The following is a 21,766-nucleotide window of genomic DNA, read 5'->3' as shown; positions in this document are numbered from 1 at the left end:
CTATTTTGTATGTGGGATGCCGCCATAGCATGGCTTGATGAGCAGGGTGTAGGTCTGCGCCTGGGATCCAAAACTGCAAACCCTGGGCTGCCAAAGTGCAGTGTGTGAACTTAACCACTATGCCACCGGGCCAGCCCCAGTGTTAAAATTTTTTTTTTTTTTGTGAGGAAGATCAGCCCTGAGCTAACATCCAATGCCAATCCTCCTCTTTTTTGCTGAGGAAGATTGGCCCTGGGCTAACATCTGTGCCCATCTTCCTCTATCTTATATGGGACGCCGCCACAGCATGGCTTGACAAGTGGTGCATTGGTCTGCGCCCGGGATTGGAACCTATGAACCCTGGGCCGCCGAAGCAGAGCGCACGAACTTAACCTCTTGCGCCACCAGGCCAGCCCCATCAAAATTTTTTAGGCTTTCAAAACTCCTTTTTAAGGCTGAATAATATTCCATTGTATGTATGTACCACATTTTATTTGTCCATTCATCTGTCAGTGGGCTCTTGGGTTGCTTCCACTTTTGGGCTGTTATGAATAATGCTGCTCTCAAGGTGGGTGTACAAATATCTCTCCTTGCTGTTCTTTGAACGCAAGTGCCACCTCACTTTAGAGGACCCTTATAATTTCTGTCTGGAATGCTCTTCCTTCAGATATCTGTAGATTGGCTTGCACCTTTTGTCAGGTCATTGTTCAGTGTCACCTTTTCACTGAAGCCTTTCCCAACTATCCTATTTTATTTTATTTTATTTTTTTATTTATTTTGTGTGTGTGTGTGTGAGGAAAATTAGCCCTGAGCTAACATCCATGCCAATCCTCCTCTTTTTGCTGATGAAGACCGGCCCTGAGATAACGTCTATTGCCTATCCTCCTCCTTTTTTTTTTTTTTCCCTTTTTCTCCCCAAAGTCCCAGTAGATAGTTGTATGTCACAGTTGCACATCCTTCTAGTTGCTGTATGTGGGACGCGGCCTCTGCATGGCCGGAGAAGCGGTGCGTCGGTGCGCACCCGGGATCCGAACCCGGGCCGCCAGTAGCGGAGCGCGCGCACTTAACCGCTAAGCCATGGGGCCAGCCCCCAACTGTCCTATTTTAAATTGCACCTTTCCCATTACCCCTGCTTTATTATCTCTCGTGATACTTATCAACATTTGAGTGAGGTTTTACTTGTGTCTCTGCCTCTATTTGTTTCACTGTCCGTCCTTCCTCTAAGCCCCTGGAATGTCAGTCCCAGGAGGGCAGGGAGTAGTGGATGATTTTGTTTGCTGCTGTATCCCCAGTGCCTGGAACAGTGCCTGGGACCCATAGTCACTCAATAACTATTTGATGGATGGACGAATGAGTAAGGTTTGTTGGTGAGAGGTAGTAGAGTTGGAGAGAATGACAGTGAAGATAGATGTCTCTCCCCAGGGTCAGCCATGCTAGTCACTTCTTATATTTCTGGCTGTTACTGAGGTTCTAAGGGTAAAATTAAAATAGTAGCTTTTTCTTCCTCATTGTATCTTCCTTCTCCAATGACTGCTACTGCCCCCTAAAGACAGTTGTGTTCTGAGCAAGTTGCATGATAGAGGGCACCAAAATGCGCACACAGAATTGGGAGGATCAACATGGGGTTGCAGGTTTTAAATTTCTCCAAGTAAGGACACAAAAACAACAATAACAAAAAACAAAAAAACCAACCCAAATCACCATCTCCTATCACCATTATTTGTTAAAAGAAATGGCTTTTAACACCAGTTATAGAAGGGAAAGATTCAGAACAAAGGACACACTTTAGATTTAATAAATCTGACTTTTTAAAAAACTTGCTATGTTGTCCTTATTTTTCCCATTTTGCTGGTGGGTAGTTATGTGCAGACAGGCACCAAGGGGGTGGGCAGGGGTTTGGCTGCCTCTGGTGCAGTAGACGGAATGCTGCAGAGAGCTTGATGATGCTCTGCAGATGCCCGGGATGACTGGGAGCAAGTCATTTGATGTCACTGTTTGGCTTGGACATTTGTAACTAATTTTTTTAAGTTGGAACTTCTCTAAGGTATTGTTTTTCAAACTGCCTATGTTGACCTGTTACTGGATCATGAAATTAACGGAGTTCAACTTGCCTCCCTAAAAAGATAATGTAGAATGCTAAGTGAAAAAAGCCAAACACAAAAGGCCACCTCTTGTATGACTCCATTTATATGAAATATCTAGAATAGACAAATCCATAGACAGAGAAAGCAGACTAGTGGTTGCCAGAGGCTGGGGCGAGGAGAGTGAAGAGAATAGGAGCAACTGCTTTATGGGTATGGGGTTTGCTTTTGGGGTGATAAAAAGTTCTGGAACTAGATAGTGGTGATGATTGCACAACATTGTGAATGTACTGAATTGTATACTTTAATAGTTATAATGGTAACTTTTATGTATATTTTTTTTGTTAGTGCTGTCCAGTTGATTCCAACTGCTAGTGACCCTGTGTACAGCAGAGTAGAACCCTGCCCAGTCTTTTTGTGCCATCCTCTCCACCTTCTGGTGCTCAGATAATGCTCTGCTGCTATTCATAGGGTTTTCATGGCCACATTTTTCAGAAGTAGGTGGCCAGGTCCTTCTTCCTAGTCTGTCTTAGTTTGGAAGCTCTGCTGAAACCTGTCCACCATGAGTGACCCTCCTGGTATCTGAAATACCAGTGGCATAGCTTTCAGCATCACAGCAACACACAGCCACCACAGTATGACAACCGACAGATGGGTGATATGGTTCCTGACTGGAAACGAACCCAGGCCACAGTGGTGAGATCGCTGAATCTTAACCACTCAACCACCAGGGCTGACTATGTGTATTTTACCACAATAAAAATAATAATAGAGGGCCGGCCCGGTGGTGTAGTGGTTAAGTTTGCATGCTCCCCTTCAGTGGCCCACGGTTCATAGGTTTGGATCCCAGGCACGGACCTACACACTGCTTATCGAGCCATGCTGTGGCAGGTGTCCCACATATAAAGTAGAGGAAGATGGGCACGGATGTTAGCTCAGGGCTAATCTCCCTCACAAAAAATAATAATAATAATAAAGAATAAAAAGTATCAGCGTGCATTGCACGTGGCAAGTATTGTTTAGGGAAACTTTTGTTTCAGTTGCACACACCATTCTGGCAAACCTGTGGGCTGGATCACAACATAAAATGTATTTTGTGCATGTGTATTCTCAGTCAAAATTTGAAAGTCTCCTCTCTAAGGCTCCTTTTAGCTCAGAACATCCTATGGCCAATATTTGGATGTTGCTGGGATTGTCTCTCTGACGTGGCTTCATGGGGGTACACTGGACTTTGAATGACTTCCTCCTTCCTTGATGACTCCAGAAATGCCATGTGATTTTGAGCGAGTCACTCATTCTCTCTGTCTGGCTTTTGCATCTGTACCCAATTTTTTTGAACTTGAACTCAAACATGACGGTCTTGTTTGAACCCTGAGAAGGTCTTGGCCTCTTTTTTATTCGACCACTCGTACTTCCATGCCTTCAGTGAACCTTGGACCTGATGTGTACAATAGCAAGCTACTGCACTTTTTATTTTCCTCTCTTATCCCATCAGACTGTGATCTTGAGGGTAGAGACTGCGTGGTGGTGGTGTAGAGTGTAGTATGGTACAGTGAAACTTTCCTCAGGTGTACTGTAGCAAATGGGATACAGGTGTGCGGATCATGACCCTCCTAACCCCGGCCTGCTAGTTGCTTCCCAGTAGCAGCCTGGTCTGTTTACCTACCTGTGATGTCCAAAATGAATTATTTTGTTCATGGGCCTTAACTTGAAAAAGTTTGGAAGCCGTGTGGTAACAGTGTTTGGCACCTAGGAATGTGTCCTTTGTTTGCTTTAATTTTTTGTGTGTGTGTGAGGAAATTAGCCCTGAGCTAACATCTATGCCAGTCTTCCTCTATTTTGTATGTGGGTCACCACCACAGCATGGCTGATAAGTGGTGTAGGTCTGTGCCCAGGATCCGAACCTGAGAACCCGAGCCACCAAAGTGGAGTGCGCCGGACTTAACCACCATGCCACGGGGCTGGCCCCCGCATTGTTTGTTAAATGAGGTAGACTAGACAGGGACTATTCTGCCTATTTTGTAAGTATTTTAAAATAGAAAGAGTAAGCAGTTTGACCATATAATAGGGGGCCAATAATAAGCAGGTAGCATTCTGAATCCAGTGCCTTTCCGTGACACCGTACTGGGTTGCGTTTTATGTATGCATATATGCATATTGTTGCATCCTCACCTGTGTGTAAATGAAGGCCAAGGCTGTGGCTAGTCCACAAAGGCCTGAGCTCTGGGAGCTTTCTTCCTTGGTACAGATAAATCTATTCTGACATTGCTACACTTTCCTCTGGGCCTTTGAGGAATAAATGAGTTTATCTGAGAGCCTGCTTCCTGGGGAGGAATATTTATAGAATGACTGAGCTGGAAAGAACTTTGGAGAACATCTAGTCCAGTGGTTCCCAGACATGGCTGCATCAGAGTAACCTGGTCATTCTTACCGATGCTTAGGCTCCTCCTCTGGTGACTGATGGGAGAGGTCTGGGAGTGGTAGGGCCGAGAGCTGAGTGTTTATGAAACCTCCCAGGTGATTTTGATGCAGCTGGAATGATGCCCTTCTCCCATTTTTTAGAAATGGAAAAGGAGGCACACAGTGGCTAGATTACTTTACAAGGGTACATAGTGGCTGAGCGAGGAGGCCAGATCTCTGGACTCCTAAGCCCTGAATGTTCTCTCTTGGCCCCCACCACCTTCTGTCACGTGGGGGCTTTTGCTGTCCACCAAACCGCACACAGGGAAATGACCCATGGGGCAGTCACATTCTGGCTCTTTGGCTCTCTGAGTGTGGTACTCTCACCCGAATGTTGGATTGCAAAATTGGGGTTCAAGGCCAAAAGTATAGAGACACTAGGGGACTTTGGCTCTCTCTACACCAACTGAAAACAGCTTGCTGTCAATCTCTTTTCAACCACATAATATTACCTTAATACAAATTTGGGGAATTATAGGAGAAAATGATTTTCCCATCTTAACTCAAACATTTTTTTATAATGTTAGTGCATTTCCTTTCAGTCTATTTTCCCCTGTGAACATTAGTTTTATAGCATTGTAATCAGTGTGTATGTGACTTGTATCCTACTTTTTCATACATTATTATAACGGACAGTTTTCTGTGTTGCAACTTATTACTTAAAATGATGATTCCTACTGAGGCGGAATTTATACATCTATATGTCAACATGTTAAGTTGCTTTCAATTTTAGCAATTATAAATAGTAGTGCATATATTGTATCATTTTCATATTTAGAATTATTTCTTAAGGATACATTCTTAGATATGGAATTAGTGGGTCAAAGGGTATGGATGTTGCTGTAGGCTTCATATTGATAGGCTGCTTTATGAAAAGATTGAATCAGTTTGCTTTTAATCTGCAACAAGCAGTCTGCAAGAATATCTTTGGTTCTGAGCATTTAATTTTTTTTTGTTTTTTGGTGAGGAAGATTGGCCCTGAGGTAACATCTGTGCCAGTCGTCCTCCATTTTGTATATGTGATGCTCCTACAGCATGGCCTGATGCGCGGTTTGTAGGTCTGCACCTGGGATCCAAACCCGCAAACCCCGGGCCACCGAAGTGGAACGTGTGAACTTAATCACTACACGACCTGGCCAGCCCGTGAGCATTTAATTTTTAATAAAAAGTTAATGTTGGTTATATTCTGTCTAGTTATAATAAGCATTATAACTAGTCATTTGTAGAAAATTTGGAAAACATAGTCAAGAAGGAAATTTAAACCATAATTCTAGCATATGGATTTAACCATAATTAATGGTTAAATTACACATTTACAGAATTTTTACACATAAGGAAAAATTGAAGATAGTACAAAGAAGACCCATATGCCTACCATCTAGATTGAACAGTTACTAACATTTTGTCTTATTGCTTCATATATATATTTTTCATTATTTTTTTCTGGATCATTTCAAAAGCAATTGAAGGCATTGTGACACTTCATTCCTAAAAACTTCAGCATCTCTTAAGAATAAGTCAATTGGGGGCTGGCCCGGTGGCGCAGCAGTTAAGTGCACGCGCTCTGCTGCGGCGGCCCAGGGCTCGGGGGTTCGGATCCTGGGCACGCGCCGACGCACCGCTTGTCAAGCCATGCTGTGGCGGTGTCCTATATAAAGTAGAGGAAGATGAGCACGGATGTTAGTCCAGGGCCAGTCTTCCTCAGCAAAAAGAGGAGGACTGGCATCGGATGTTAGCTCACGGCTAATCTTCCTCACGCACACACAAAAGTCAGTTGGCTATATAACTACAATATCATTATCTATTCTCCCAAAAATGTCTTTGGTAGCTGTCTTTTTCCAAATCAGGATCTAATAAAAATTTACACATTGCATTGGTTTAACTTTTTTAGTCTCTCTTAATCTAGAACAGCCCTTCCCCCTACACCCCCGCCCCAACACCTTTCTTCCCCATGACATTGACTTTTTGGAGAGACCAGGCCAGTTTTCTTATGGGATGTCCATTCTAGATTTGATTGATTGTTCTTTTATTCCCTGCATTTCCCTTAAACTGGAGGTAAGGTCCCAAAGCTTGCTTAGACTCAGGTTAAACATTTTTTTTTTTTTCCCCAAAGCCCCAGTAGATAGTTGTATGTCATAGTTGCACATCCTTTTAGATTTATTTATTTATTTACTTCTTTTTCCCCAGAGCCCCAGTAGATAGTTGTATGTCGTAGTTGCACATCCTTCTAGTTGCTGTATGTGGGACGCGGCCTCAGCATGGCCGGAAAGCAGTGTGTCGGTGACCGCCCGGGGTCTGAACCCGGGCTGCCAGCAGTGGAGTGCGCGCACTTAACTGCTAAGCCACGGGGCCGGCCCCAGTTAAACATTTTTTGACACGAATTCTTCATAGGTGATACTCTCCCATCAGGAGGCGTGAATGTCAGAGAGTTTTGCTGTTGGGGATGCTGAGTTTGGTCTCTGGGTTAAGGTGGTGGTAACCAGATCCCTCTAGTATAAAGTAGTATAAAGTACATTTATTTCCTTTTCCTTATTAATGATAAATTCCTGTAAGTTAACTTGCTGAAACAAAGGGTTTGCACATTTTAAAAAACCAGAACACTGTTAATTATTGTCAAATTGCCAGTAAACAATTGTGCTACAGTACACCACAGTCACATGCTTTTCTGCATCTATTTGCCTTGTTCATTCTTTTTCCTGCTTACAAAAGGAACTCATCTATATCATGCAACATTTAAAAGTTACAGAAATACTTAGCCTAGAAAGTAAAAGTGCCTGTAATTCTAATCCTAGAGATAATTGCTGTGAACATTTAGGCATATCATTTCAATTTTTTTCTAAACACATTTACATTTATTACTACTACTATTATACAGAAATGGGCTCATACTATAGTATTATTTTGCTACTTATTATTTTTACTGAATGTGTCATAGTTTTTCCCTGCCAGTAAAGGTAGAACTATCTTATTCTCTTTTTTAAAAAATTATGGTAAGATATATATAACATAAAATTTGACATTTTAACCATTTTTCAGTGTTCAATTCAGTGGCATTATTTACATTGACAATGTTGTGGGACCACCACCACTATCTTATTCTTTTTAAACAGCTGTAGAATGTCATTTCTTGGTGGATGAACCAGAATTTATTCAATTGGTGCCCTATTTTTGGACAGTTGGGTTGTTCTCTTAAAAACAGTGCTGCAGAGAACGTCCTTGCCTGTCTCAATGCTCGTTTCTTTGAGTATTTTTATGAGATACCTTCCTGGAAGAGAGAAACCTGATCAAAAAGTACAGACATTTTACATTTTAATAGGCATTGCCTAATTGTCTTTCAAAAATGTTGAACCTGTTTACACTCTAACCAAAAGTATCAGAGACTGGTAAATTATTGATTTGTCTTGTCACCTGTTTGCACTCACAAGGTTAACCTAACCTGCTCTGTATTTAACCCTACTCAATAAAGAGGAGCTGCTTGGTCAAGTAGAAACAACATTCCTTGGTTTAACTGATATTTATGTAGCACCTCAGGTGTATCAGACCTGGTGTTCAGGCATGGGAGATTTAGTTATGAATAAACAGATGCAATCTCTCCCCTAGTGGAGCTTATGAACTAGTGGAGACAGATATCTCATGAGTGAATGTCAAGAAGTAGTAAATGAGGGCCGGCCTAGTGGCATAGTAGTTAAGTTCATGTGCTCCACTTCGGCAACCTGGGGTTCACGAGTTTGGATCCTAGACATGGACCTACATACCACTCATCAAGCCGTGCTGTGATGGCGTCTCACATACAAAATAGAGGAAGATTGGCACGGTTGTTAGCTCAGGGACAATCCTCCTCACCACCACCAACAAAAAAAAGTAGTAAATGCGCATATATAATAGGAGGCTCTGATTGGGCTGGGAGTTCAGGAAGAATTCCCTAAGAAAGTGAAATTAATTTGGAACTTGAAGGATCAATGAGAGTTACTTTGACAAAGGGCAGATTTAGAATGAGGATGTGCAGAGAACATTCTAAGCAGAAGAAATAGCATGTACAAAGGCCCTGTGGCAGATCCCTATGGAATGTTTACTGGCCAAGTAAGTTCAATATGTTTGGTGCCTTTGAGGAAGGCACATTCTGAGTTATTCAGAAACTGAATAGATGAGATCCCATTGCAGAGGAGGACCTGATAAGCAGAAGGGGTTTCAGAGGGATGAAAGGCTTTCCAAGGCAAATTCTAACAAATTGCAGGTAATCTGAAGGAGAGACGAAAGAGATGCCCCTGAAGATATTAGCTTAGATTTTTAGAATGACTTGACCAAAGTTGGAAGGAGGGCAAGGAACCAAGGAGAAATACTACAGCAGCTGGAATTCATCAGAAGGGAGTCAGGAATGCCAAAGGCCCAGATAAGCTACGGCTTCTGAAAAATGCTGATCAACCAAAAGAGCCTTTAAAGCTGTGTTTGCAGTAAGCAAAATAAGAAGAGGCCTGCTCCTTCTGCCAGTATCCAGAGAGGGAACACAGCTTCACCGCATCAAATTTTGCATCTGTCTCCTCTGTGAAGGGAAATATTACAATACAACATGTATTGAGCACATATTATATGAACAGGTTCTGTGCCAGGCACTTAAGTAGATTATGTCATTTGATGTTAACACTGTGAAGTTTATCTCTATTTTCTCTGTGGGGAAACTAAGGCTTGGGGAGGCTGAATAACTCGTCCAGGGTCACAGCAGGTTAGTGGTGTTGCTGGGTTAGGCAGTCTGACTACAGTTCTTTAGTCTGAACCATCATGCTGTGCTGCCTTCGGTGGGAGAGGGTGGCCTATGTGAGGGAAGAGAGGAGCAGAATCCAGGGGAGTTGGCCCATCTCAGAAAAAGACACACCTGCGCTTGCATCCTCCATTCACTGCTCACCAGGTATACGACTTCTGAGTTAACCTTCCTCATCTTCAGGTTCCACATCCATAAGACCAGAAAACAACAATTACCTGGCACCCTTGTTATGGGAATTTAAAATTGGGCACAGAAAGTGCTTGGCACAGAGCAGGTGCTTAATAAGTAATGGCTGTTTTCACTCTAAGTGGGGGTGGGGAGGGCACCTATAGCCTAGTCTCCATTTTACACGTGAGATATATGAGGTCTGTGAATGAATGATACATGGTGTCCTTGCCTTTGAAGTCAGTCTAAGCACTCCCTTTCCATCCTTATTAGTGTATAAACCTGAGCTGTACCATATGGCACTTAATTTTAAATTAATTAAAATTGAATAACATTAAAAATTCTCCTCCTCAGTCGCACTCACCACACTTCAAGTGCTCAGTAGCCACGTGTGGCTAGTGGCTCCTGTATTGGACAGTGTAGATCTAGAACGTGTCCATCACGGCAGGAAGTCCTCTTGGACAGTGCTGGCTGTTATGCACAGATGTTTTCACATGATTGGAAAGCAGAGCAGCACTGTGGTTATGGATTGAGCATGTAGATGATTTCATTTGTTATTAACACTGTGGAGTTTACCTCCATTTTGGGGGGAAGGCTTAGGGAGTTACATACTTGCCTGGGGCAACAGCAGGTAAGAGGGTCAGTCAGGCTGGATTCAGGTCCTACTTGCTACTCTGTGGCCTTGGTCACTCCCTGCAAGCCTCAGTTTCCTCTCTTGGAAAATAGGCTAAGCATAGGAGCCGCTTCACTGGGTGGCTGTGAAGATTAGATGATGTAATGCACGCAGAGAGCTTAGCACAGTGCTCAACTCATACTAGGCGTTAATCAATAGTCTTTTTTTGCCCATGTTATATTCTATATGGGCATATTATTTTGTCCTTTTTTTCCCAATCAGCATTGTTTTTTAAGCCTGTTTTTAGGTATTAATATGTGTCCATAGATTAACTTTACCTTTTTTTTTTTTTTTTTGTGAGGAGGACCAGCCCTGAGCTAACATCCAATGCCAATCCTCCTCTTTTTTTGCTGAGGAAGACTGGCCCTGGGCTATCATCCATGCCCATCTTCCTCCACTTTGTATGGCACGCCGCCACAGCATGGCTTAACAAGCGGTGCGTCGGTGCACACCCGGGATCCGAACCGGCGAACCCCGGGCCGCCACAGCGGAACGTGTGCACTTAACCGCTTGCGCCACCGGGCCGGCCCCTAACTTTAGCTTTTCTCTATGCTATAATTATGATTACAATTACTTGTTTTGCCTACTGGTCCAGACATTAGGTATTGTTACATTCATTTTTTTGTCTGTGGAAACTGAAACTTGGGGCAGTGAATTTACAAAAAGAGAGAGAGAGATCCGTATATAGATATTGGAAGATACCTAAGATATGTTGACAAATGGAAAAAAGCAAGTTGCAGAACAACTTGTATAGTTTCTCATTTGTGTGAAAAACACAGAGGGGCTGAGTGTATGCTTATAAATGCACAGGGGTAATGATAGAAACTCTGCCAAGTACTTTATTTAATCGCTCCTAGTCCTCACAACAGTTCTGTGAGGAAATGAGTCCTCAGAGAGGTGAGTTGTCTAAGCTGACTCAGTTGGTAAATGGCATGCCAGACTTAAGCCCAGGTCTCCTCGCTCTACTGCTGTGCCCTGGGCCCCCCACTGTAGAAGCGCGGTCGTAGCTGCAGTGTGGCACATTCTTCCTGTGCACAGGCTGTTGAAAGTCCTTTGATGTGTCATTGGTGGGTTCCTCACCTCTACCATGAGGCAGACAGTGTTGATCCCTTGGTGCGTTTTGAGCTGTAGGGCAAATGGATCTGAATTCTTCACTGGGGAGATCCCTCCTGCTGTGGTGGGTAGGTGGGTGGTGCTGTTTTCTAATGGGGTCTCACTACTGAGTGACCGAAGCAGGGAGTGGCGGTTGTGAAGTGCCAGTACAAGTGGCACTTGTACTGGTTCAGATGCTGAGGTTGGCAGTTTTGATTTAAATGGCCAGGTGACGTAAAGAAAGGAGCCTTAGGCTCTTCCCTTACCCAGGGGTATGACCCCTAGACAGGGACCACCACCTAGAAGGGAAGCAGCTGTTCCTTTCCCTCTGTCATTTCTTTGGGTTCGTTTATTCTTCCCTGATCAACCTTGTAAAGGTTGTCACAGTTTAAAATTAACTAATACCCTATCGTAACAATCATTCATCTATTACTGCATAACAAATTGCTCCCAAACTTAGAGGCTTAAAACAACGATAAATATTTCTGTCTTACAGTTTCCCTGGGCTAGGAATTTGGAAGTGGATTGGCTGTGTGGTTCTAGCTCGGGGTCCGTCAGTCCAGCTATCAGCCAGGACTGCGGTTATCTGACAGCTTGGACTGGGACCGGAGCACTCGCTAGCAAAATGGTGCACTCACACACCTGGCAAGGTGGTGCTGGTTATTGGCAAGAGGCCTCCATTCATCTCTACGTGGGCCTCTCCCAGGGCTGCTTAAATGTCTTAACAACATGGTGAATGTCCAGAGCAATCAAAGAAAGAGAGAGCCAGGAAGAAGCCATCCTTTTTATGGCCTGCCCTCGGAGGTCACTAGCCTCACTTGTGCCTCATTCTATCCGTCAGAAGTCGGTCAGTCAGTCCGCTGCACATTCAGGAGGAGGGGAGTTAGGCACCACGTTTTGAAGCAACGAAGGAACATCCAAAGCTCCTGCACAGGGTTTCCTCATTGATTTTTTCATCTATTCAACAATTACTTATTGACTCTCTAACATTTGCCAGGTAGCCCAGATCCAGAGAGAAATAAGACAGATAAGGCTTGATCCCAAGCCTCAAGAACTTACAGTGCAGGTGGAATAGCAGCTACGATTCAGGTAGTGCTTTCCAGCTTATTGAGAACTTCCACACGTGTTCTCCCTCAACCTTCCCAGGAAGCCTGGGTGGCCACTACAGCTGATTATAGCCCCACTGCCCATCCCCTCTGGAGCTCAGATGATGGAGGATTTTCTTAAGTTGATAGAACCTTGACTTTGATCCCAGCTATTCTGACTATAAATCCTTTGTGCTTATCCTACCACAGGCTGTGTTCCTTGTGACTGCTGTATCATCCTTATGCCTCAGATGAGGAGACGAAGGCTGCAGTCACTGAATAGCTCTTGATGATTTAATTCCTCACTTTTTTTTACTACACTGTGCTCTCCCTCCCGGGTGGACCTCCCCAGGTACTCCATTGATGGTTGCTGTTCTCTTTCTTCCTGCAGAAAGCCCTGGGTGTGCGGCAGTACCATGTGGCCTCCATCCTGTGCCAACGGGCCAAGGTGGCCATGAGCCACTTTGAGCCCAACGAGTATATCCGCTATGACCTGCTAGAGAAGAACATTAACATTGTTCGCAAACGGTAAGGCTGCAGGGGTAGCTGTGGTGGCTGCTCAAGGGTGCTGCTTCCTCTGCCTGCCCCTTTCAGGCTGTGTAGGGGTGCTCAGTGAAGGATGGCTGATGGTGGTGGCAGGATAAAGGCACTTAGGATACAAAGGTCTCTGCTGAAGAAAGGCATTCCAGATTGGTGGTGGACCATCTGCCCTCTCTTCCAAGGAAAAATCTGTTATCAAGAATCCTGGAAATATGGGCCATAGGGAATGTCTCAGACGCTGGTGCTGTGGCCTGAACCTCCCAGCCACCCTTTCCAGGATAGACTACTGACCCTGAGCCAGCCCTCTGGGATCTGCCAGGCCCAATGGCTGGAGAAATACCTGTATATCCCCTTGCGTGCATAGGCCTGGGGGAGAGCTCAGGCTTGAGACCCAGAAGGAAGCTCAAGTGGGATCTTGAGCTTATCTTGTTTCTGGGCCTCCCTTTCCTCATTTGGTAAAATGGTAGCCATCTTTGCACTGCTGTCCTGTGTGCCATGTCCTGGGCTAGATGCTGGCACTGGAAGGATGAATAAGATACTACGGCAGGATGAGGAGCGGGGGCTGATTGTACATACCAGCCAACACTGCTCCTGGAACTTGAATGACTGCACACAGAGCTATATGCTTGCCCACCTGGTGCCATGACCTGGGAGTAGGAGAACAGATATGAATGTACCCATTTACAGCTGAAGAACAGGCGCAGGTGGAGAAGCAACTTGCCCAAGACCACACAGTGAGGGAGTGGTGAGACTTGCCTCTGTGTCCTCGTCCAGTGCCCTAGCCACTATTCCACACTCTCTCTGTTGCCTCTTTGCTTTCTCTCTTCTGGTCTCTAACTTCAGTTTTAAGGGTAGGGACTGTTAGTCTTTATCTCCAACAGCATAGCGTCACCTAATTATAGTAAGGACCTATTAATGTATGTCCAGGACGTTCATCTGATTCAGGTGGTGTAGGCCTTACAACTCAAAATGTGGTCCGTGGATCAGCAGCATTGGCATCACCTGGAAGCTTGTTAGAAATGCAGAACCCCAGGCCCCACTTCAGATCCACTGAATCAGAATCAGCAGTTTAACATGATCTCCAGGTGACTGGAATGCACATCAAAATGTAAGGTGCACTGGCCAGTTTCCCAGCTGCTTCTAATGTGCAGTCAGGGTTCAGAACCACTGTCCCCATCAATATGGGCACTTGTACAAATACATTTTCCCCAGGAAACAATATTTTTTGTTCTTAGAGCTCTAAGACCACAGCTCAGTGGAAAAATGATGGCTTTTCCTTTAGTCTGCAAAACACTTCCACCTTGCTCTTCATCATGCATGGAAAGAGAGTTAAATAGAAGTTTGCTTTGAGATAACTTGACAAAAGAGTATTACTCACCATTTAGTCTTTGCCTTAAAAAATTAATCAAAAACTACCCTTTAAGGCACTGGGAATTTTTTTGGTGTTCATTTTATCAGTAAAATTAACCAAAAAAAAAATTTCCTTTGCCTGTTTATTCCAACCCTGCATTAATCAGAAAAGGTCAATAACTTTCAGCATTTTCCAAATTAGTACAGACAAGGGATGTTCTGTTTTCATTGTTGCCATAGAACAGTGGTTCTCACTGGGGGTGGGGTGTCGATATTGTCCCCCAGGGGAATAATACTGCTAAACATCCTGCAATGCAGAAGACAGCCCCCACGACCGAGAATCATCTGGCCCAAACTGTCAGTGGTGCCGTGCTTGAGAAAACCTCACACAGAGAAAGAAGACAGAAGTGAGGCTATTCTAAAAAGATACTAGTGGATTAAAATAGTTTTCAGAATGTTTTAGAAGGAGGCTTTTCCTCTACCCTCTGTCCATGACAGAAGGGGTCCAATTGTGTTCCTGGGAACTGGCTCTCTGTCATCCAGTAAGGCAGAGCAGACATGGAGGACCTGTTTTGCCATCCTCAGTTAATCCTCAAGGAAATGCGGTGGTGAACTCGTCCTTAAGTTTTTGTCCTTGTCAGGCTTTTTTCTACAACTTCAGGCATTTGCTGTCAAGGTCTTTGGTTTTAAAGCCCATGTGCTATTTTCTATCTCCCCTGGGGCCCAGAGAGAGGGGCCATGCTTCTGGAGATGCTGCCACAAAATGGGGCAGGCTGTACCTCAGGCCAGGGCTATTTTTATTCAGGGTTCTCATGACAGCAGAACTGTGGAGATTTTCAGAATGCCAGTTGCTCTGCTGGTGCCTGCAGAGCCAGCACCGTAAGGAACTTGTGCTCTCAAGGGTTTAGGTAAACTCACAAGTGAGGGGCTGGAACCCAGACGAGCAGAGGAAGTTGCTCTGCTCTGCTAGGAGAGTCATGTTGGTAATAGCAATAACAATAATGATAATAATTGAACAGTTACTACAGGCTGGGCCCTGTTCTGGGTGTCCAGGTGTTGTTGAGAGACATCCTAGGGCCGCATGAAGAGCACGGACAGTGGAGCCACGCTGCTTGGCTCCTTATCGGTGTGTTGATAAGACTAATGTAAAGTGACAGAGAGCAGATCAGTGGTTGCTTGGGGATGGGGGCGGGAGGGAGGGATGACAAAGGGGCACAAGAAAACTTTTGGGGGTGATGCATGTGTTCCTTATCTTGATTGTGGTAGTGATTTCACAGGTGTATACATATGTCAAAACTTATATTCTATACTTTATGTGCAGTTTATTGCACGCCAGTTGTACCTCAGTAAAGCTGTTGAAAAACAAGTAATTTGCTATATAAGTGCTAGCCATGATCTCATTCAGTCCAAGCCCTGGACTTTGAAGATGGGTTGTTGAGCTTCCTGAGAAGGACAGTGGCTCCTCTGGTTACACAGTGGGGTTAGTAATAGGGTCAGGTCTAAATCCAGAGCCTCTGACCCCTAGTCTGATACTTTTTTTTTCCTTGGCTTGTTGGGTGTGGATGGAGCTCTGCCCCTTCCCAGGAGGCCTCAAGTTTGGCCTAAGCTTTGGGAACAGTGAGAGGCAGAGTGTGAGGTCCAGCCAGGGCTGCAGAGGGGCGGCTGTTGTGCTGTGTGGGCAGCCAGGTTGAGTGGGCTGCAGCAGGGAGTCACCAGGGAGCCTCAGGGTGGGTGGTTGAGGGTTGATGTACACCAAGCTCAGTCTACACGGGAGGGAGGCTGGTAAGGAGGAGGCAGTTGAGGCATGGCAGGGGCTGCACCTCCCTAAAGGCCAAGCTTGGACTGCCAGTTTGGCCCTGACAAGGAAGGGAGGGGTGGGACCTACTGGGACATGGGGTCTAGGAAGACAGGGACCAGTGAGAGGCTGGAGGCGGTGACTGGGTTTCTGTTCCTGAGAGCTGACAGCCATGCCTGTTTTAATGGGGTGAGAGCAAGTGGGGCTAATGGGAAAGGCTCTAGCATAATAGGGTAACGGGTCTCCAACACTGAGGTGAGGGTTGTGGATGGAGGGTAGGCAGACTGGGTGAGGGGGATGCTGGTGTGGATCCCCTGTGTCTTAGTGGGGCTGATGGCCCAAGGGAGATGGCTGTGGACAGAAAGAAGTAGAGAATCCAAGGCAAGACTGGCTGTGAACTTGAGCTACTAGCATCACTCTGCTGAGCCTCCATTGTGCCTCTTGGTTGTTTTATTAAATGACAAGGATACAAGATGATTAAACGGTGAGATATACGTATAATCAGTGCTCATCCGATAATAGCAATTAATATGCCGGAAAAGCGAATGTCCTTTAAAAAACAACCCTGCTACTTCTTGTGATGTTGTCATTCGCTAATTGATCAAGTAATTTTGGAGCACCTAGTGAGTGCCTGCTGTTGTGCCATGTGCTGGAGGTACCGCAGCGAGCAGGAGCGATTCTCGCCCCCCTCATGGAGTGCAGGGTCTCCTCTCCCTGCCATTGTCAGGGTGGCCATGTGCACAGAGGGATTGGCTGTGGGTGGGCAGGGGATTGTGCAGCCAGCACCAGGCACCCCCTCCCTTCTCCCCCCAGATTGAACCGGCCTCTGACCCTCTCGGAGAAGATTGTGTACGGACACTTGGATGACCCAGCCAACCAGGAGATCGAGCGGGGCAAGACATACCTGCGGCTGCGGCCCGACCGCGTGGCCATGCAGGATGCCACAGCCCAGATGGCCATGCTGCAGTTCATCAGCAGTGGGCTGCCCAAGGTGGCTGTGCCGTCCACCATCCACTGTGACCATCTGATCGAGGCCCAGCTCGGGGGTGAGAAAGACCTGCGCCGGGCCAAGGTGAGCTAAAGGTGGGGACAGCGGGTGCGACATGGGATGACAGGCAAAGTCCTTGAATTAGGGCATCGCCTCCAAATTCTAATGGGCTCTTTGGTTTAGTCTTTTCTTTTTAAACTTGTTTTTCCTCTTTTCTAATTCTAAAAATACCATTCGCTCATTGTGAAGATGTTAGAAAATACTGAGAAAGCCTAAAGAAAACAAAAATCCTTCTTAATCTTACTATACTAAAGGGATTTTTTTTTCTGGTCCTTTTTCTGTTATATTAGAAAAATGATGCAGATATCAGGTTCTGATACATATTGCCAGTTGCTCTGGAGAGGGTAGTTTAAATTTCCTGTTCTGCCAACATCACGTGTGTGCTCACTCCCGCTCTTATCTGATCCCCGGGGACCCTGTCAGGGAGGTAGGCGGATAGTGTTGCTCTTTGTAAATGTGAGGCGGCCAAGACACCGTGCAGTCAAGTCCTACAACCGCATGGTTGGGGCCAGACCCGTTCCTTGCACCCACTCGAGTGCTCTTGCTTACTGACTGGCCTCCTTTGGGGACTTTCTTCTGTGAAGAAGGTGTCTAATTTTGCTGAATGAGGTTGAAGCGGCTGTGTGTCAGGCTGAAGAATTTTTTCCTTGAGTTTCCCCAACCCTTCGTTATGAAACCAAATCCCTGCTCCTTCCCCCAGGCTCTGCTTGTGGTATCTTTGTAGGTGCCTACTCCTGGTAGCAGCAGGTCTCTCCCAGCTCTGGGCCTCCACCCTCTCTACCCCTTGCAGTGGAAGTAGATGCCCTTCTTGGGGGGCCATTGGCAGGAGCTGAATGCCGGTGGGGCTGTGGCCTGGCTGGGCACAGAGTGAGGCATGCAATTGAAAGTGCTGTGGCTCCCAGGGTCAGCACAGCTCAGAGGGCCTCTCAGCCCCATGGGAAATGCTCAGGGCAGCTTTCCCATTCAAGCACTTTCTTCCCACCCTGGCCCGCCAGTTTGTGTCCTGGTTGCGTGGCGGCTCTTTTTCCACTCAGCTGAGAGAGCCCAGCCTGCTGGCCAGTGGTTTCCATGTTAGCAGCAGCCACGGTGGTAACGTCACGGGGACTCCCACTGTGCCAGGAACTGGGCATCGCCAGGAACGGGTCCTCTTCAGCTCTCGAGATGACGGCCCACAGCAAGGCCACCACCTCGGGCTGGCCTCCCCTTATTTTATGGATTCAGAATCTACCTTCTGGAGATAAGATTCACAGAAGCATAGGATTTCAGAGCTCATTCCCTCATTTATTTAACAGTGTTTACTGAACATTAATTGTATGCCAGGCACTGTGCTAGATCCTGGGGATGCAGTGTGAACACGACAGACAGGAGCTCTGCCTTCATGGATCTTAAGAGTCTGGGAGGGAGACGATAACACAAATAGGTAATGGCCAGTTTGTGTATGTGTTATGAAGGGAAAGCACAGGACTCTGAGAGTATAAGAAAGTTGCCTAATTGAGCCTTTAGGGGGAAAGGGACAGGCTCTTTAAAGGATGTGACAGGTAAGCTGAGACCTAAGCACAGAAGTTGATGTTAACTGGAAGAAGAACATTCTAGACAGAACAGTATTGTAGGGCTGGCCCCGTGGCTTAGCGGTTAAGTGCGTGCGCTTCGCTGCTGGCGGCCCGGGTTCGGATCCCGGGCGCGCACTGACACACCGCTTCTCTGGCCATGCTGAGGCCACGTCCCACATACAGCAACTAGAAGGTTGTGCAGCTGTGACATACAACTATCTACTGGGACTTTGGGGGAAAAAAATAAATAAATAAAATTATAAAAAAAAAAGAACAGTATTGTAAAGGCCCCAAAAGAGGAAGAAACTTGATGCATTTGTGGAATTGAAAGGGGGCCCGTGGGGCTGGAGTTCTCTGGTGGAAGAGAGGGTGGTATGAGGTGGGCGGGGGCAGGCGCAGGCAGGGCCTTGAGGGCCGTGGGCACCATCCGAGGAGTCATTGAAGAGTTTAAGCAGGGGAGGGATACGGTCAGATTTACGTGTTTTTGTAAAGAGTCCCTCTGGCTGTTGCCCAGGGAGGCAGAGCGACCTGTCGAGGGTCACACACACAGCCAGAGAGGGATCTCGGCTGAGTTCAGGTCAAGACACTGCTGCACCACTCTGTGGCCACCCCACTGCTTCTCCTCCACTTGCACAGACACACGTGCGCAGGCACCCAGACACACGATCACCTGCCTCTTGCCCTCCATACCAATTTTATAAGTGACCGATTTGTAAATGAAAAAGCCGGTATATTAATTATTCATCAGAAAGAGACTGCTTTGGGGACCCAAGTTCTTTGTCTGCCTTTATTTCATCTGGGGGAACCAAATGGGCCCTCAGAAGAATGCATGATTGGTCTGGAGTTTAGATGAAGAGGGTTGCGTGGTTTTGAGGGTATTTTATGGAGGGCCCAGGAGGCTGACAGAGAGTCCCTCCTCTGCCTTGGAGCATGGCCCTCCTGTGCCCAGAGGCTAGTAAGTCTCATTTCCTAGTTCCTCCTTTGGGACTCTGTGCAGTCTGCTGTGGTCTCATCCCTTTTGTCACTGGGATCTCACCTGCCCAGGGACACGCCATGGCTTCCAGATAAACCCTGGCCTCACGTCAGTGTACTGGGAAGCCTTCCTTCCCTGTGAGGAAGCTGCCTTCAAGTTATAGGCAGAATGGATGCAGCCCATCCCATTGTTTTGTTTTGGTGAAAACTGTGTTTCAGAACATGGTCCATTTGACCTTCATTTGGGACCCACCAAACATATTGAGCACCCACGACATGCCAGACACTTTTCTCAGTGTTCTGAGATGTTGTCTCATGTGCTCCTCCCTAGAAGAGAGGTAGCTTTATTTTATAATAGAATGTAGCTCTCAGGCTTTGTGGTTGGACGGCCTGGCTTCCAATCCTGGCTCTTCTGTTTAACTCTGGGATCTCCAGCAAGTTATTTCACCTCTGAGCCTCTGTTTTTGCATTTGTAAAATGGGTTTGATGACATTACCTCCCTCCCTCATGGGATGGGTTGTGAGGATGTTTAGTGTGATGCCATTTCCTTAGTGGGCATTCAGTACATGTCAGCCGAGATCACTGGCATGGCCAGATGAGGTGTCCGAGGCTCAGAGGGAGAAGCAACACCCCTCTGAGCCACAGTGGGGCCAGGATATCCACTCCATCCCACTGCTTCCCTTTGACAGTCCCCTTTCCCTTTGACCATGTCCCATTTAGACAGTCCTGTGGTGATGTGTCCCTCACTGCTGGCCTTGGCTAAGGACTTGAGTGCCAGAGGGACCCTTGGAGATGACGTAGCCCAGTTCCTTCTACAAATAAGGAAACTGAGACCCAGGGCAGGAAAGGGACTTATTCCAGAGCCACTCTCTGACCAGGTGTCACAGAACCTGTCTCTGTTCCCATGTCTTTCTCCCGAGCCTGCCAGCTGAGACTGTGGGCCAATGTCCAAGCACTTTGGGAATGCTTTGTAGAAGGCCCCCGGGAGAGGGCCTGTCTTCACAGTGCCAGCATTTCAAGGTCATAGGGGAGGTGGGGGGAAAGGAGGAGGCCATGAGCAAGGGTTGTCCCAGATGCAGACTGTGTTATTAATGTTCTGGTTATTTATTTGTCTCAATAGGACATAAACCAGGAAGTGTATAATTTCCTGGCAACTGCAGGTGCCAAGTATGGCGTGGGCTTCTGGAGGCCTGGCTCTGGAATCATTCACCAGGTAAAGCAGGGCTTGGCCTGCCTTTCAGGGGTGGGGGTTGGGAGGCAGGCTACCCTTAGGGAAGCAGAGAACACCACCGGGCCTGTGGGAGCAGGGGGCTCGAGGCTCAGGAGGGCGGAGGGGGAATAAGATGACATCTCGGTCAGCCCTTATGTTGCTCCTCCTTCATCTTTAAGTTAATTTTCATTATGTCAAGTTATACATTCTCACTCTGCATGTAAGAAATTAAAGTAGTCCCTTCTGACCACCTTGGTAACCTACATTTTAAGTTTGACATGTCTCTTGCTACACCTTTTAAGCATTATAGTACTGTATTATTTTTTGTTTTGCTTTTTTCCGTGAGCATTACCCCTTGTTGCATGGATAGCTAACATTTGATGAGCACATCCTGTGTGCCAGGCACTAGACTTAGCACTCCGCAGATATTAACTCAATGCTCACCACGACCCTACGAGGTAGGGGTTTTATTATCCTCACCTTACAGGTTAGGAAACTGAGGCACAAAAAAGTTAATCTGCTTGCCCAGGGACACCCAGCTGGCTAATTGTGGAGCCAGGATTTGCATCCATGCAGCCTGGCCCTGGAGCCAGTGCTCCGCACTGCTGGGCTGCCTTACGGCCCCCATCACACCCAGGGCTTCTTCCCCCTCAGGGCACAGAGCGTTCCTCGGAGTCTTTTTAGTGTCTTCATAGTATTCTGTAGGATGGAGGTACCATGGGTCACGTGGCTATGTCAGCCAGGAGTTCTTCTGGGGTCTCCCCCAGCATGGATTTTCTCTTGGTGGGTAGTTTTGTCTCTAAGTGCAAGTGTGTGTGTGCATGTTTCTGGGGAAATGGGTGCTTAGCTCTCATCACAGGCGACTGCTGAGGACCCCTGACCTTGTTTATGGGGTGCGCACTGATTTGTGTGTCCATTTGCCCCCCATCCTGTGTCTGAAACCTGCCTCTTTGCACCTTTCCAAGGTGACCCTTCTCCCCGCCTCCATCCGAGGCCTCCTTCAAGAT

General features: G+C 46.4%; 1 protein-coding gene across 2 annotated transcripts in view; it reads left to right on the top strand.

Annotated features, from left to right (window-relative positions):
* The window catches only part of ACO2 (aconitase 2), a 52,879-nt gene that overhangs the window by 16,411 nt on the left and 14,702 nt on the right, over positions 1–21,766 (top strand). For both annotated transcript variants that reach the window (XM_058568271.1, XM_058568272.1), the window contains 3 exons: positions 12,686–12,822; positions 16,793–17,051; positions 20,670–20,762. In XM_058568271.1, coding sequence (XP_058424254.1) covers positions 12,686–12,822; positions 16,793–17,051; positions 20,670–20,762 — 489 coding nt within the window. The remainder of the gene's footprint in view (positions 1–12,685; positions 12,823–16,792; positions 17,052–20,669; positions 20,763–21,766) is intronic.

The sequence above is a fragment of the Diceros bicornis genome, chromosome 25 (assembly GCF_020826845.1).
Source record: "Diceros bicornis minor isolate mBicDic1 chromosome 25, mDicBic1.mat.cur, whole genome shotgun sequence".
Lineage (NCBI taxonomy): Eukaryota > Metazoa > Chordata > Mammalia > Perissodactyla > Rhinocerotidae > Diceros > Diceros bicornis.
This window is presented reverse-complemented; position numbering and strand designations above follow the sequence as displayed.